The following is a 12458-nucleotide window of genomic DNA, read 5'->3' on the forward strand; positions in this document are numbered from 1 at the left end:
CATCACTTCAGTTATCTGATGCCGATCAAGGGCGGCGCGATGCCTAGTGCGCGAATAGAGTTCTTAGGTTCCTTGTGATATGCGGTGACATCATGACGAGTGCTGTGTCCCCTTTGCTGTTTCCTTGTTTCCCGGATTTCACTCTTTCTCGTCTATATATATACGCGGCACGTTTGGTGAAATACATAGTTTCAACTCTGCGCTCTTTACTCAAGTTTACTATCCCTTCCCATCTTTATACCTGCGCTGCGTAGGAAGCAGAGTGTGCATATAGAGTTCTTCGAGGCGCGCAGTGTCGGACCACGTAGCTTTTTTGTCCAAAAGTGGCCATGGCAACACACCTCAGCCGCGCATTTGCGGGCACTATCCTCACCATGGCGCCACTGCTTGCTCTTCTTCAGATTGTGGCTTCAACAGAAGGTGGGTGCGTGATCCTGAGCTAGTAATCTTGTTCTCCACGCATGTGTGCAGTGTTGTACAACTGCCTCTTCTTAAGACCACTCGTGAGGTTAAGGAACATTGATATAACTTAACAACTTTTTGTATTTCCAAATCTTATCAAGCAAGTACGCGAGTACTGCAAAACTATTGAACTAATATATGTTAATAAACAAAAGCGAATCAACAAAAATGTACAATACGGTTTATGGTTTATGGGGTTTAACGTCCCAAAGCGACTCAGGCTATTAGGGACGCTGTAGTAAAGGGCTCCGAAAATTTTGACCAACTGGGGTTCATTAACGTACACTGGCATCGCACAGTACACGAGCCTCTAGAATATCGCATCCATCGAAATTCGACCGTTGCGGCCGGGATCGCACTCGCGTCTTTCGGAAAAATGTACAATACAAATGATATGTTCGGTGGACGATAAAATTATGCCTTTCTATTTCGGACGAAATAATTGTCCGACTGATTACTTAAAAATAGTTTAAAAATGCTTATCTCAATAGGGATCTGCGTAATGCGTCTAAACGCAAACATCAAGAAGCTTTCGCATGGCTGCGGAACCGAGATATGCCAGCGTTCTCATGCACAATAAACAGCATCCCATCAAAAGCCGTTGAGCTTAAAGGGACCCTGAAATAAATTCCGAACGGCACATTCCAGTTAAACAGATCTGTAGAGGTGAGAGATTTGTGAGCATTATAGTCAAATTGAAAGCCCTGCGTGGACCCTGTACGTCAGAAATAGTTTTTAAAATTGACTGCGTGCTGAAGCAAGCAAACTATGAGGGTGACATTCCTCAGCGCGTGTCCCCTACCCCGATGATGTCAGTTGTCAGAAGAGTGAGCCTTCAAGCTCGCCTCATCTGCCCACTGATGTCATCGGGGTAGACACGCGCGGTGAGGCTTGGCCCCTACTTGATTGCGAGCTACTGCGATCAGCGATTTTTAAAAAGTCTTTCTAAGTTATAGGGTTCACGTCGAGCTTTCAAATTTGACTGCAATACCCACAAATACCACCTACACAAATCAGTTGCACTGGAAATTGCCCATCGAATTAATTCCGAGCGCAGTTTGCCATACCCTGCACACTAAAATGACTCTTATTCTTGGGTATGTGCGTGCGTTCACCCAGAGATCGCTTATTTCTAACAGCGCTATCGTCACCGTGTTAAGGGGCGTTGATTGCTCCCTTTTTTCCGCAGCGCTAATCAAAAGGTTAGATGGCGTTGAGGTGCACTTTTTAATTCTCAAGATTAGGCAAACTGGCTTATCCGTAGGTATAAAGTAGAGCCTGAGTATTCGCGCCTGGGGTAGTTTCACTGCGTTTGCAGTTCTGTCCTTGCTTATCACCGCTTGCACACGTGCTTTGTGGCCAGAACGCACGGCTGCTTCTATGATGTTTTATATCGACATCAATGGCGTCCTCATCTCATACGCTCGTTATCGTATCTCAATTCCGACACCTTTACACTATCACGGCCGACGCGTTGTTATCTGTTCGTAGGCCCCGGTTCGCCCTATAAAGGTTCTGACCTCACTCCCAGCCTGCTTGTATGCCTTCTACTGCGGCCTTTTGTGACAGCCACATAAAATAACTGAGAACTACAGACCTCGTGGCAAGAAGGGTGTTGACTGTGTCTGTTCTCTGGAGAAAATATTAAGTAAACAAACAGGGGCTCATTTTATGCAACGTGCCAAGGTTCTGCAACGCTGTGCAGCGGCGTTTTGTCTTAAAAGCCTTGCTTTCAAGCTGCCGCCAAGCGAAAGGGGGCTGCGGCTTAATCAAGCTGTCTCTCACAGCTTTTTCTGCGCCTCCGGTATGTGTTTCTTTACAAGGCAGAAATAAAGAATTTGAATCTAAATTTGAATTTAAGAATGACTACACAGATATACATACAGGGTAAGGGAGTAATTACTCATTGGCATCCACCCGAGCGCAGCCATACGGCTACAAAGGAAAGCTATACAGCTTTCTCAGGAACTTAGTAGTTAAGTTTTTTTTTTTTTAACTACGAAGTTTCTGAGAAAGCTGTATAGCTTTCCTTTGTAGCCGTATGGCTGCGCTCGGGTGGATGCCAATGAGTAATTACTCCCTTATTACAAATCTACTCCACCTTGTGGGATTCCCCTAAAACATTTGACATACAGGGTGTTCCGCCTAAAACTTTACCTAATTTTAAAAATTTGCTGCTTCAGTTACAATAGCACTGTTTTGGGCGTAGAGCTGTCAGTGGTGTAGTACGTCATAATGATGCTAAGACGTGCTAACTATCATGCTGAACAACTAATGCTAAATAGTGAACTTTTTAACTATTACGGTTAAGATTCTTAATTTTTGAGAGGAGTCTAGCGCACCAAAAGTAATATCCAAATCAGTTTTTAGAATTCCGAAAAGACGGTTCCTTTGTCGCTGTAGCCGAAAAAATTCTTGCCCCATCAAGGCAACATGCATGCGCTTGCGAGAAGCTTGTAGGCAACCTCTCCAGTGCACGCAACTCGCCGAAATAGACAAAATTTCTTGGCCCACAGCGCCGAGGCAAACAGCGTTCTCAAAATTATAAAAACTGGTACGAATATCACGGTGTTCTACACTTCTCTCAATAGTTAAGGATTCCTACAGCAATACTTAGAGTTAGCTATTCAGTACTTGTTAATCCGCCAGCTGGTTAGCACAACTGAGCTGCATTCTGATGGTCTACACCACTGACTATGCTATGCCGAAAGAGTGCTGTTGTTAACGCAAAAAGTCTTTCAAGAATTGTGTAAGGTCTTTTATTGAAACACAATGTATGAAATGGTGCAGAACCATTTGGAACTAATTATATTGTTTAAGCACTTTTACATCCCCTTTTCCACGTTTAATGGTAGAATGTATTTTTTCTTTCAATAAGTTTCTTTCATTGCCTGAAATTTAATGTTAATCTTCAAAGATCTCTGTGACCGGACAACGATGCGTCAGTGCTACGGAGGGCTTTTTAATGAATTTACTCGCCCGCTGAAGCCAGACGCAGAGGGAAATTTTAACGACGAGGAGTACGCCAAGGTATGCAGGTGAGTGACCGTTATTTAATGGGATTGTTTATTGTTATTATAAAAATACTGCAATCTCCATGCGGCGATTTTGGCAGAGTGGTACAAGCGTAATACATATTACAAGCATATTACAATACATATTACGTATAATACAAGCGTGTACAGAAGAATGCTGAGCTTAATAAAGCTGATACTCGAATATATGGAAAGGGTACAGTTGGACTTAACAAAGAAAAAAAACAGACATGAAGTTACGCTAGACAACTAAAATGTTGTCAGTGCGAACGCGATACAAAGTTATGTTACTGTAAACATGATAAGAAAGAAGTTAATGTGCGCGCCTAGGTGACGAAATTTTTAGCTGATTCCAGTTCACTATAGAGCGTGGGAACAACGAATGCTTGGAGGAGTTGTTTTTTTTTCTCGCACTCTTGCCATAAAGGCGTAATCTAAGTTTGCTGTATGCTAAGAAATTATATAATGTGTTTCATGCAGGAACCGCAGAAGGCTCCTACAGTTATTTTTGTCAGTTAGGCACTTCGAGAAATTATCCTCCTTTGTCGCCATTAGTTCCACTTGTTACGCGAGGAAAGGAGATTTATACAGAGATTATGCCTTTGCCGAGTCGTGTAACTGGATGAGAAAAAATTGGCGAGGGCCTAGCTTTGGTTAAGCCTGGTAGGTTGCGAAAGCAAAAGCGCAGCGCCTCCAACTGAAGGAACGCAGTGCGCCACGTCTACAGGTCACGCGTGGCTACCGGCCGCCGCTGCGCGACGACTGAAACCGTCTTCGGTCAAAGCGCCGTGGCAACTCCGCCGCGTCCATGCTAACCGCGTGAGCTGGGGCCCTCTCTCTCTCGGTCTCGCGTGACGTCACCACAGGGGTCAACTAATGGTCAATGGTGGAAGCGCCACGACCACGCTAATGGCTCGAAAGTGAGAGCAGTATTGCTTTCGCAAAAAAAAAGAGTAAAGCGGTGAGGCAGCATATGAGTATCTGGCGTTAGCAATAACGAACGAATACTGTGTCATTAGCATATTCGCTATATCCCGTTCAAATTTTCGTTATAAGTTTTTCGTTACCAGCTCGCCCGAGACACACTTTTCCGGGCACCGTTGATCCCCTGGCCCAAGCCCTCGGAGGACGGTGGGAGACTCACCCTTCGCCGCACCATAAAGGAGGTCTACCTCGAGCTCCGCCTAGACAAACGCCTTTAACCTCCCCCTCATCCATCGCTCACGGTGCCGGAGGCTCGCCTTCTTCGGCACATCCAAATGAATGCAGTTATCACCCCGTCTCGCCTCTTTCTCTATCGCTATCGATCAGACCCTTCCTGTCCCAACTGCCCCTGTATCTATGCGGACCTGACCCATTGCCTCTTTTATTGCCCGACTGCTCAGCAGTCGGGTTCCTACCCCCCCCCCCCCACCTTCTTTATCCATCACCACCTGGCTCGACTGGCTTGGCGCTGAAGGGGAGGAAGAACAGCGACTTCTGGTCGCCCAGGCGGTCGACATGCTCGGCCTGTAAATTATGGCCGAATAAAGGTCTCTTACTACTACTACTATCCCGTTCAAATTTCTACTTTTTATGCAGACATATACACCGCAAGCATACAAACTGACACCACCTCGAATACCCTACCTGAATTCATGTGGCCGTAATGGACGTTGAAGTTCAAGGAGTCAAGGTTTTGGGAACCAAAGGTCGTCGGTGCGAATCCTCAAGATTAGCGACGCTTTGATTCGAGTAACCTCATCCTCCGTAACGCGCTGAGTCGTTTCATACCACTCCGAACATTCTACACCAATCAGGTGGTCCACAATCTGTGTACCAATAGTACCACCCGCTGGTCACACATAAATATCCTTGTGTTTCACACTGACGCGGCCTTGAGTGATCCGAGTATTAGAGTCTTAAATTAGAGAATTAGGCAATTAAAGCATACGCTGCTACTCTTGGCACTGGTCATCTGCCTACTTTTCTCTGGTATTTTGTTCCTATGGGCTGTGCATGCCCAGTTGCTTGACTAACTAATTCTACAGTACACCTTTGTCGGGGTTTCACACCTCGGTCCCAATCACAATCATATGTCGCTGACACACTCAGACTAATTGCCGTGCATGGTACGTACACAGTGTAGATTGAGGCCTACAGAAGGGACCCTGACACGCATGTATAGCCACTCACTCAATATGACTTACAATGCACATGCGCTGGCCGCACGACGCCCTGCGTTCCACACCACACGAATATGCTTTTACAGAGATTACAGGAAGCCCTACTATATGTTTTTTTTTTTTGTCAGCGAATCGCACAGCTTTTCACGGGTCTGCCACTTCATGGGGCTGGAAGCTCTCAGCATGCCTTGCGTATTCATCAGAGCCATAATTTTACCCTTCCATGCTTTCCCCTTGTCACATACAACTCGCTTTATCCCTTCCCCAGAAGCAAATATTTTTGACCGAACTGTTTCTGTCCGCCTGAGCTCTAGAAGCTTAAACAAACAACAGAAAGGATATCTCGTACATGATGCAACTCGGCCCCAAAAACTGATAACTGGCTCTTTTGAACCGTAAGCACCGATCACTAAAGTTTTAGTGTGCCACTTATACAAAAAATTAAAGGGACATTACTTTTCATGCGAACGCCCATTACTCGCAAAAACCACCATCAGAAATTTTTAGACAGTCTATTCACTGACCATAGACCATCAGGCTTCTGTCTACAAAGTTTATAGAATCTCTTTAGACCAATCCTAGAGAACGGTCTAAAGTAAATACAAATGCTAGAGACAATCTATAGACAATCTATATATTTATCGCCACACACATATAGTAGGCTTATATCGATAGACAGTCTATGTACCATAAATATACAAAAAGAAATATCTAGAAGAAGGCAATAGAGTCTATAGGAAGGCTATAGACACTCTATAGCCCCTTTTTTATAAGGGAAGCGCCACAAACGCTGGTTATTTTGGGACTTCATTCGTGCACTTGTCCTTCCTATTCGTTTTCTGTTAATGTCTCTCTAATTATGTTACAAACGTTCGTTTTCGCGAATCCATCAGCGAGTTTTGAAAACTGGTATTGGAAAGCTCGTGAACCTTTTTAAAGAAGCAAGACGAGCACGCACTCAAAGCTATTCGTTGTATCTTTTGATTTTAACCGTGCACAACAGCCGTTATCTTCCAATGATTTGATTTTATTTTATTCAAGATTTCCTAAAACAAACAAATTAACCACCGCTCTGCTTAAGCGGCAAATACTTGTAAACGGCAGCCATTTTTTTAGCGCCTCCAGTACCTTAGTTGACACAACGGAAAACAAAACTGTGCGGCTATTAAAAGGCGGTCGCTACCAACAAAAACAAAGTAGTTGAATTGTTTTTTTAAGAACAAGCGTGTTCATGCGTGTACATTACGGAAGTAGTCCAGTAAATCGCGCCATTTTTTTCTATTCATGTGCCTACATTACTTATTGGTGACTTCCAATACACTTAATAATCGACTATGTTTATTGGAAGCTTCGGAACGGTCTTTTTCGTGGCGAAAAGCTTTATTGTTTGTTGTCTTTTTTGTGCAAACATTGTGCAAACGTTTTATGCAAAGGTGAAATGTTTCATTTCATTGCACTTTCCACGCAGAGAACTTCCGCTTCACAGTCGATGCTACAATGAACTCAACATCTGTCCCGATGAAGTGAAGGAGGGCTTCAAATTTTCCGAAGAAGGTTACAGACGCCTTCGGGAATTCACTTGCGAAGAAAATGAGCTGAAAGGTGAGTGTACTCTTGGCTATCTTTTTTTTTAGATTATACAAGTTATGATATCGCAATAAGTAACCTCTGCTTTTTTTTCTGTCTTGGTGGCCTCCACTGACAGCTTTCTGTCGCTAAGGTCGATCTCTACCTTTATTTCTCATAGCGTCTTCCGGGGTCTCCGCGTCCTGTTCTTTCCGGTGCCCATCTCTAGCATCTTTCTTTGGCTACACGGCTGAAATATTGTGCCATAGAATTTGAATGTGCTCCTTGATAGCTTTTGGAATCAAAGAAAGCGTTGTGTCCGTGCTCCGAAGTAAGCCTGGGAAGCTCTTGCGAGAACGAAAACTGTCTATGATTTCTGGGTAGCGGGCAAAAATAAGTGTTTTAGAAAACGCACAAAAAGATACGCATCTGTGTTTTATGTTCAGCATATACGGCCATTGATTTGGCTCTCGTTCAGTTTGTGTGTTCCGGAAACTTTGCGTGACATCTACGGCGTTCTCTGTTCTTTTATATCCATATTCGAGCTCACCTCGAGGTGCTTCGCGCAAACGTATGCCGATGGAACACTTATATTTTATCTTTTTAACGTAGCCATGCTTATCCTACTCTGTTCATAAGAAGTTCTCTTCACTGCGGCGTAAGAGATGGTAGGGTCTCAATTCACCGTTTTCTGCAGTGATGCAAATGTTAGCGAAATGCTTGATATTGATATGTAGAACAGGACATCAGTTACAATAACGCCACATATCACTAATCGTTGTTGGGAACCAGGGAGCATAGTGCCTTGGAGCATTATTATTTTTGATTTTCTACGCCTTTTGTTTATGGCCGCTGGCACAAGGCTTGATCGCTTTGCCGAGCGAGACACGAGCAGTTCGTCGAGGGACAATTGCGACCTTGCCGGACAACTTGTATGACTTAGGGATTTACCGCAGTGTTTCAGGCGCTTTATATGAAAACTTCCATCACCACCTATTCTCCTGAGCCTTATCTCTTCGAACGAGTCGGCGACATACCGTAGCAGTCATACCGTGACAAGTCGTTCCCATCGATGCATCTCTAAAAAGTGGCTATTGGAAGATAAAGGCTGAGCAGAGGTATTGAATGGAAACTGCCTTCTTAACGCTGGACGACATTTTCGAGTTCAAGAAGATGTCGTTTGAATCTTGATCCGATGCAGCAACTTTCCAGCAATCTATGTGCACATTATTAGCCAGCCTGGGTGCTGGAATTTGCTCGTTTACCTAGATAGCGTCGCCACACGTTCACGACGTTCAGATATGGCAACTGGAGAGAGCATTTCAAGCGACCAAACGTCCGGACTCACAGTGAAGACTAAGAACTGTCGCTTCGCATCACAGGAATGGCCACTGCTCCTATGCCACGTTGGTACCGGGGATGGTGTGCTCTATGATCTTCAAATAGTAGTCACTATCGCGCAGATTCTAGTCTGCATTAAAAAAAGGTTATCTGCAGGCATTTTTTTTTATCTCCTGGTGTTAACGCACTGGACTAGTGGTCGCCTCTACGCGGCAAAAGTTGTCCAAAATATTTGCGTTCAATGATCTTTCTTGTACTCTTCCAGGCGCGCTCAAGTTGTGGGTTTGCGGTGACGGATGTTTGGGGAATGACAGCGCCGTAAAATCTTCGACCCATGATGACGGAGCACGATTTGACGCATGCAGGTGAGGCAGTATTGGTTTTTGGTTTTCATGGAGTTTTGGGTCCCAAGTCAACTAAGGCTATGAGGGACGCTGTAGTGGAGGTCACCGGATGCTTCCGACCACCCGAGGTTCTCCAAATTGCCCTGACATCGCGCACCACACGAGCTTCTAGTATTTCGCTTCCATCGAGAAGCGACCGCCGCAGCTAGGATCGAATCAGAGGCTTTTGGGTGAGCACTCGAGTACAATAATCTTTGAGCCACAGCAGAAGTGAGGTGGGCTAAGTGGAATTGCATTAAGAACCAGTTCGAAGGGATGTTAAAGCAGAAAGGCGCACATTTCCTTTCTTATGATCATAGTGCGTATTATCATAACCTCATCCCACGTTTTTATAATATATAGTCATAGCTGTGCTCCCAATCATTCAATTTCTTCTTCGTGATGCTTTTTCTCACCCTGATGAAATTTTTTTGGCAGTATATAGACTGTCTATAGACTTCTGCCTAAAAAGTCTACAGACTCTGGATAAAAAAATCCTAGAGATCTGTATATAGGGAATAAAAATGGTTCATTCAATCTATAGATTTATAGTTATAAGCTTTTGGCAGACTTTTATCTGTAGACAGTCTAAAGACTATGAATAGAAGAAACGAAATATCTGTAGGAAGGCAATTGAGTCTACAAGAAGTCTATAGACCACTTTTCTAATGACAACGGACATGACCTGTAAAACCTTCCCGCATAAGTGACCAACAATATGCTTGTAGAACATTGTGCTCCGTAAGAGCCTCGATTAACGCTGATTCCAAATCTTTTTTTTTTTGGTGATGCAGGAAAACTGAAGTGTTGGCGACCTGTATAGAGAATATTTCTCGCGAGAAATGCCCCATGGAATTCGGGGCGTCCGAAAAATCCTTCAAGAAGATGATCGCTATATTGCTGATGCTCCTTGGCTGTGAACGATCGGCTCAAGCCACTGTCGTACCTGAGCGATCATGTGAAGCCACTGTCGCTCCTCAAGGATCATCTGAAGCCACTGTCGTTCCTCAACGATCGTCTGAAGCCACTTTCATTCCTCAAGGATCATCTGAAGCCACTGTCGTTCCTCAGCGATCGTCTCAAGCCACTGTCGTTCCTCACAGCATCCTCGTGGGGCTAGTGGCAGTCATCTTTTTCTTACCTGTTCAGAGCGCGTAGAGAAACAGAGAGCAAAGTATCAAAGTATCAATGGCAAACTCTGCCAGAGAATAAAACTGCCTGGCAGGAAGAGTTTATACGGCAGACATTGTGCGGCTCAACCACACCGAAATGAAACCAAACAAGTTTAGCGGCATAAAGAGGCAGAAATAAAATTGCGCTGCGCACACTAATTTAAAAAGTTCATATCTATAGTATGAAGCAGTCACGAAGGAGCCAGCACATCCAATCATCATGCTTCATGCTAAATAACCGAGAATTCACTCAGTAAAATACAATGTTTCCTATTTAAGGCTTTTTTTGCATGAATCTTGAGACCCATTGGGTTCTTAAAATTATCTGAAACTCCGCAAACATTCTCTTTTCGCAAAATTTACCCTCATATGCCCATGAACACGGTACAATTCGCGAAATGAAACATCACTGTACCTGATCGGGCCACAAAAGTGTGCACTGCATATGTTAAGAATTCTTCAAGATCTATGCTACCTCATATGACGCTTTTGGTCGTTCTGCACCAGCAAGACAAACATGGGCAAACCCATCTTTCGGTTTGTTGGGACGTTGGCAAAAGAAGGAGATGTAAAGGAAATGTACCCAAATTAAGCAAATTGGTAAGGAACTATAGACACGTATGCAGATCAAACACAACCAGGAAATGTAGTTCGAGAAGCACACGATGTGCAGGCGACTGAAATGAAAATCAGATCGCTGTGTTCATTGGCGCTGTGCTGTCCATTTGAATAAACCCTAACGAGGAGGACACGTGCCATAATGGCCCAGACATCTTCTCCTCCCTCTCATTTTGATGAGATTGATAAAACTGCCCATTAGAATAATAAATGCCAGAGCAGGTGCCGATGTGTTAGGTCCATGCAAACTGCGTTCAAGGTCCATGAATCACGAAGAGACGCGACGCTACATGCGGACTCTTCTTTAAGGGCATGAAATATTTTCTGGAGGTGGCTTTCAGCTGGGGCCGGCGGAGAGTCCTGTCTACCAAAAATTATTGGAAGATAACAACCCGCTTTTTTCCTGCTTATTATGTAATGTTTTGTGCTCCCTTCTGAAAGCTACAGTGAAGTGTCAATAAGATCTTCGCCCTATTCTTACATAAACAAAAAAAAATCTCCTGTGTAACGAATAAGCGCTGCAATTGCTATGAAACCGAATGGTTTACAATTTAATTTTAGGCCGAGAAAGAATACACTAGCGGCATAGCGCCTCTGGAACACATCAAGCGATAACGAAACAAAGCAGGACGTCTAGGGGCCACGAACAAATAATTTGATCAGTGCACACTAACTCGGAAAGGATACAATACTGTTGTTGTTAGCTCGTGTTAAGCCGCTTACCACTAAGACCTAATACCGCACACCGAAAGAGAAACGAAAGGGTTTGATATAGGAGATTCGATGCGTGGTAAGCCCTGCCTCGTACATCTGAAAGCTGAACTGTGCTGAGATGGTCCAGTAACCCAAGAAATGACGTCCGTAAGATGAAGGCCTAAAGGAGTGCCTTTCCGAACACTGCGAACGTTTCAACCCCAGAATCGCTTCATAGCGAATCCACGTGCTGGGCTGAGGCGGAATTCGCTTTAGAGATTCCATTCCTAACACGGCACATTCAGCACACAAAGGAGAACAATAAACGGTGCACGGGGTCTCTGCTCTACTTCTGCGTGTATGTTCTACATCCCGTGACCAAGGACAAGAAGAAGGGAATTCTGCTGCCTGCTGCGTGCTGTCCATTGGGTCGTCCCTGAAGATGGGTCATAGTCTCGAAGCGTTGCGGCATAATTTTCAACCTTTGGTTGGTACCAGCCACTTGTATGGCATATATTTGATTTTTAAATAAATGAATTAAATGTGATCATGACAAATGACAGTTCCAGAGCAGGAGATACTCAGGGAGACAGCTTATTAGGGAACGCTGTCTACACGCGCATGTGCTGCGCGATACACAAGAATAGTCACCCTGCCTGCATATGGAATGCAATCCGATAAAAAGATCATAACGCGCCGTACAAGGACAACATGTAATTATTTTAGGACTAACGTCACTTTAGTATAGATTCTCGAAGCTGTCAAAACACGCTCTTGGCTGTATTGAACGCAGTTCTACCGGTGGGCCAATTGAAACACGTGTCTCCACAACCTTCGGCCCTTCGGCCCTTCGTACTTGCCGCGATGGGGGGTGGGATGACAGCGCAGAGCCGCGGTGCACCCACGAACTACTCCAAATATGTTTTTCTGCTATACTAGGATACAAATAAAAAAGTTCGTGTGTTGGTAACAGTCGACTATGATCTGCGGCGTCCTGTGTAACCAATCACTGTAACCAATAAC

General features: G+C 44.4%; 1 protein-coding gene across 2 annotated transcripts; it reads left to right on the plus strand.

Moving 5' to 3' along the window:
• The first annotated feature begins 201 nt into the window (after positions 1-201).
• On the plus strand, positions 202-11784 carry LOC149327799 (uncharacterized). Of its 2 annotated transcripts, XM_089562573.1 has the most exons (5): positions 202-420; positions 3380-3500; positions 7131-7264; positions 8835-8934; positions 9747-11784. In XM_089562573.1, exons 1-5 carry the CDS (start codon positions 330-332, stop codon positions 10108-10110), a joined length of 810 nt encoding a protein of 269 aa, XP_089418699.1. In that variant the 5' UTR covers positions 202-329; the 3' UTR covers positions 10111-11784. The 2 variants fall into 2 exon arrangements, with proteins under 2 accessions (XP_089418699.1, XP_089418700.1); XM_089562574.1 differs by lacking the exon at positions 3380-3500 and having other exon boundaries at positions 202-424.
• Positions 11785-12458: the final 674 nt, after the last annotated feature.

The sequence above is a fragment of the Amblyomma mixtum genome, chromosome 10 (genome assembly GCF_055824585.1).
Source record: "Amblyomma mixtum isolate Tamu chromosome 10, ASM5582458v1, whole genome shotgun sequence".
Taxonomy (NCBI): domain Eukaryota; kingdom Metazoa; phylum Arthropoda; class Arachnida; order Ixodida; family Ixodidae; genus Amblyomma; species Amblyomma mixtum.